Source organism: Sphaeroforma arctica (genome assembly GCF_001186125.1).
Source record: "Sphaeroforma arctica JP610 unplaced genomic scaffold supercont1.1421, whole genome shotgun sequence".
Classification (NCBI taxonomy): Eukaryota; class Ichthyosporea; order Ichthyophonida; genus Sphaeroforma; species Sphaeroforma arctica.
Window position 1 is genome coordinate 11,935 of NW_014039137.1, and position 3,402 is coordinate 15,336.

General features: G+C 40.7%; 1 protein-coding gene across 1 annotated transcript; it reads left to right on the top strand.

Moving 5' to 3' along the window:
* Positions 1–1,096: 1,096 nt before the first annotated feature.
* SARC_10870 (hypothetical protein) lies at positions 1,097–2,985 on the top strand (the record flags this gene model as incomplete). The annotated part of the gene is made up of 4 exons (XM_014295066.1): positions 1,097–1,122; positions 1,583–1,757; positions 2,279–2,400; positions 2,736–2,985. The coding sequence occupies 4 exons, from the start codon at positions 1,097–1,099 to the stop codon at positions 2,983–2,985; spliced, it is 573 nt and encodes a 190-aa protein (XP_014150541.1).
* Between the last annotated feature and the right edge of the window lie 417 nt (positions 2,986–3,402).

Below are 3,402 nucleotides of genomic sequence, written 5' to 3' on the forward strand. Positions count from 1 at the left end.
ATATATATATGTATATATATATACGTATATATATATGTGTGTGTGTGTCTGTGTGTGTTGGTGGGTGGGTATATATATATATATGTGTGTGTGTGTGTGTGTGTGTTGTGTGTTTGTATATATATATATATGTATGTATGTATGTATGCATATGCATGTATGTATATATGGTTTTGTGTGTGCGTGTGCATGTTTATCGATATTTGTTGATGTATATATATATATACATATTTTGCTGGAGATAAAGTTTCGTAGATTTAATAAGAATACCAATGAACCATTTATATTGAATTTGAACAAGTGTAGAATATTTGAAAAACTTTGACGTATGATTGTTTCCTATTTGTATTCAGATCCTCCTTCGCAGGAATTTTGTTGAATATATGTATTATACTTGTGGGAGAGTGCTTGTACAGATGTTAGCATCATTAAAGTTATCCTTAACACATGTGTGTATTGTACTTGTGCGAGAGTGCTTGTACAGATGTTAGCATCTTTAAAGTTATCCTTAACACATGTGTGTATTATACTTGTGCGAGAGTGCTTGTACAGATGTTAGCATCTTTAAAGTTATCCTTCACACATGTGTGTTTTATACTGGTACGAGAGTGCTTGTACAGATGTTAGCATCTTTAAAGTTATCCTTATCACATGTGTGTATTGTACTTGTTCGAGAGTGCATGTACAGATGTTAGCATCTTTAAAGTTATCCTTAACACGTGTGTGTCGTGTATGTATACGAGACGTTCACGCTAAACATTGGTTTAAGAACCGCTCGGATGTTAGCATGTGGGAAGTGATCCATAAGACATGTACTGTTTATTGTATATGTTTATACCTTTGCCCCAGCGGATGCAGATTAGGAAACTTTGTCTCTCACATATGGGGTGATGCAATAACTGCACACTGACAAACTCGCTCTGAAACACAGATCATGTGACGGATACAGATGTATCTGACATATATGCATATAGATATCTGTATAGCTTTTTGTGTAGGTATGTGTGTTTGTATTCGTCAAGGTCAACAATCACACTTGGTGTTCGTATTTTTACTCACTATATTGTTTTAATTCGTGTTTATGTTCTATCGCAAAATGAAGCACCAATCGGAACTACCATCGTACATATGTGTTCATATACCAGTATAATTAGGAGCCCAATTGCTACTACCATCGTACATATGTGTTCATATACCAGTATAATTAGGAGCCCAATTGCTACTACCATCGTACATATGTGTTCATACACCAGTATAATTAGGTGCCCAATTGCTACTACCATCGTACATATGTGTTCATATACCAGTATAATTAGAAGCCCAATTGCTACTACCATCGTACATATGTGTTCATATACCAGTATAAGTAGGAGCCCGATTTCTCATATTGAATTGTAGATCATGGTGGCCCCAGTCATTTTGTTCCAATATCTACTCACATACGTAAAACTCATAGATGTGTACGCCTACCACAGATTCACTAATCTCAACACTTAAACCACAGCCTCTTCCTTCTATGCCCCCTTACACACATTACTAATGAACCATATTGCTGTCCAAACTCATACGTACACGCACACAGACCCATAGGCACATGGCTGTTGTTCTGGCCTGGTGCGTGGAGTATCGCCTTAGCCGGTCCTGTTGCCCTGACCCCCCATTTAGGACTCCTGTCCACATTTGCGGTGGGTGCGTTTATTATGAGAGGGGCGGGTTGCACCATTAACGACATGTGGGACCGAAGGATAGACGACAAGGTATGCTCGTATACTGTCACCTGTGGTTATTGGGTACACACATGGTCAATTCTATGTGAAAATGAATATATCTGTGTGTGTGTTTGTGCGAGTGATTATACGTCTCAGTATAACTCAACCCTGTCTCCTATCCTCAATGAAATGAGACCTAGATGATCACAGAAGTCCTCAATGGGGATTACAGAAGTCCTAAATGGAGCAGGAGTCCTAAATGGGAGTTCAGGTCAGGGCGATAGAGCTGGCTAAGGTGATGCTGTTGATCCTTGTAACAAGATTGGTTCATCGCATCATTAAGTGGACCGCTCCCGCAGTCGGGCGTTGTCAGTGGCGATGGGCCCATTAATTAGACCGTTGCTATGTCGAACGCACTTTTATATGCTCTGCGCAAATAACATAGGTCAAATGGACTATTACCGAGCCAAATGGACGAATTCTGATTCCAATGGACTGATACTGATACAAATGGACTATTACCGGTGACTAATTCTGCATTAACTACAATTAATTCGCCGCACTAATAGGTGGAGCGCACCCGCAGTCGACCCATTGCCAGTGGGGACGTGTCCATGGACCAAGCGTGGAAGTTCCTGTTGGGTCAGCTGAGTCTGGGCTTGGGAGTGCTGCTCACCTTGAATCCATACAGGTGCGTTCGCCGGTACAAAGTCCTGATTTTGAGGTGCACTACCGGTCGCTAATGTGTCCCGTATCATCGAGAATGGACTTTTTAAGTGTGGGAGTCTTGTTCTGTTTGATATTGTGACCTTTGACGGTCCCTTCATATATGTTGCTACTCTGCTTGTCCCACTCACAGTATAGTCCTGGGTGCGGCGTTCATGGGTTTGGTAACTACATACCCCTCAGCCAAACGGTACACATAGTACCACATCACACCTGCAGACATCCTCCGATACCCCCACACTATACACACCTTTACCCTCATATTCATATCTGTTGCAACACTGCTTGTCCCGCTCACAGTATAGTCCTGGGTGCGGCGTCCATGGGTTTGGTAACCACATACCCTTTAGCCAAACGGTACACATGGTACCCTCAGGCCATTCTGGGGCTGACCTTCAATTGGGGTGCGCTATTAGGCTACACCGCTGTGATGGGTCACTCAGACTTTGGCATCACACTGCCACTCTATGCCGCGGGGGTGTCGTGGACAATGGTGTATGATACCATCTACGCACACCAGGTAAACCACACGCAGCAGACGCTCGAGTAATCTGAACATGCACTGGGAATGGAGTAGGACGATCGCCTGTGGCTGTCGTCGAATGTGTGTTCTTGTGTGTGTATGATCTGTTTGTTTGTGTGTGTGTGTGATTTAGGTATTCGCGTGCGTCTGTGTCTGTGTTTGTACCTGTGTCTGTGTGTGTATGTTTGTGTATGTGTTATACATATATATATATACATGTATGTATATATATATGTATATAAGTGTATATATATATATATATATATGTATGTATGTATGTATGTGAATCTATATATATATCTTTATATCTAGATGTATATGTATATATATGTGTGTGTGTGTGTATGTGTATGTATATATAGATATGTGTGTGTGTATGAATATATATATATGTGTGTGTGTGTGTGTATGTATATAAATTATATATATATAGTAGTATATATA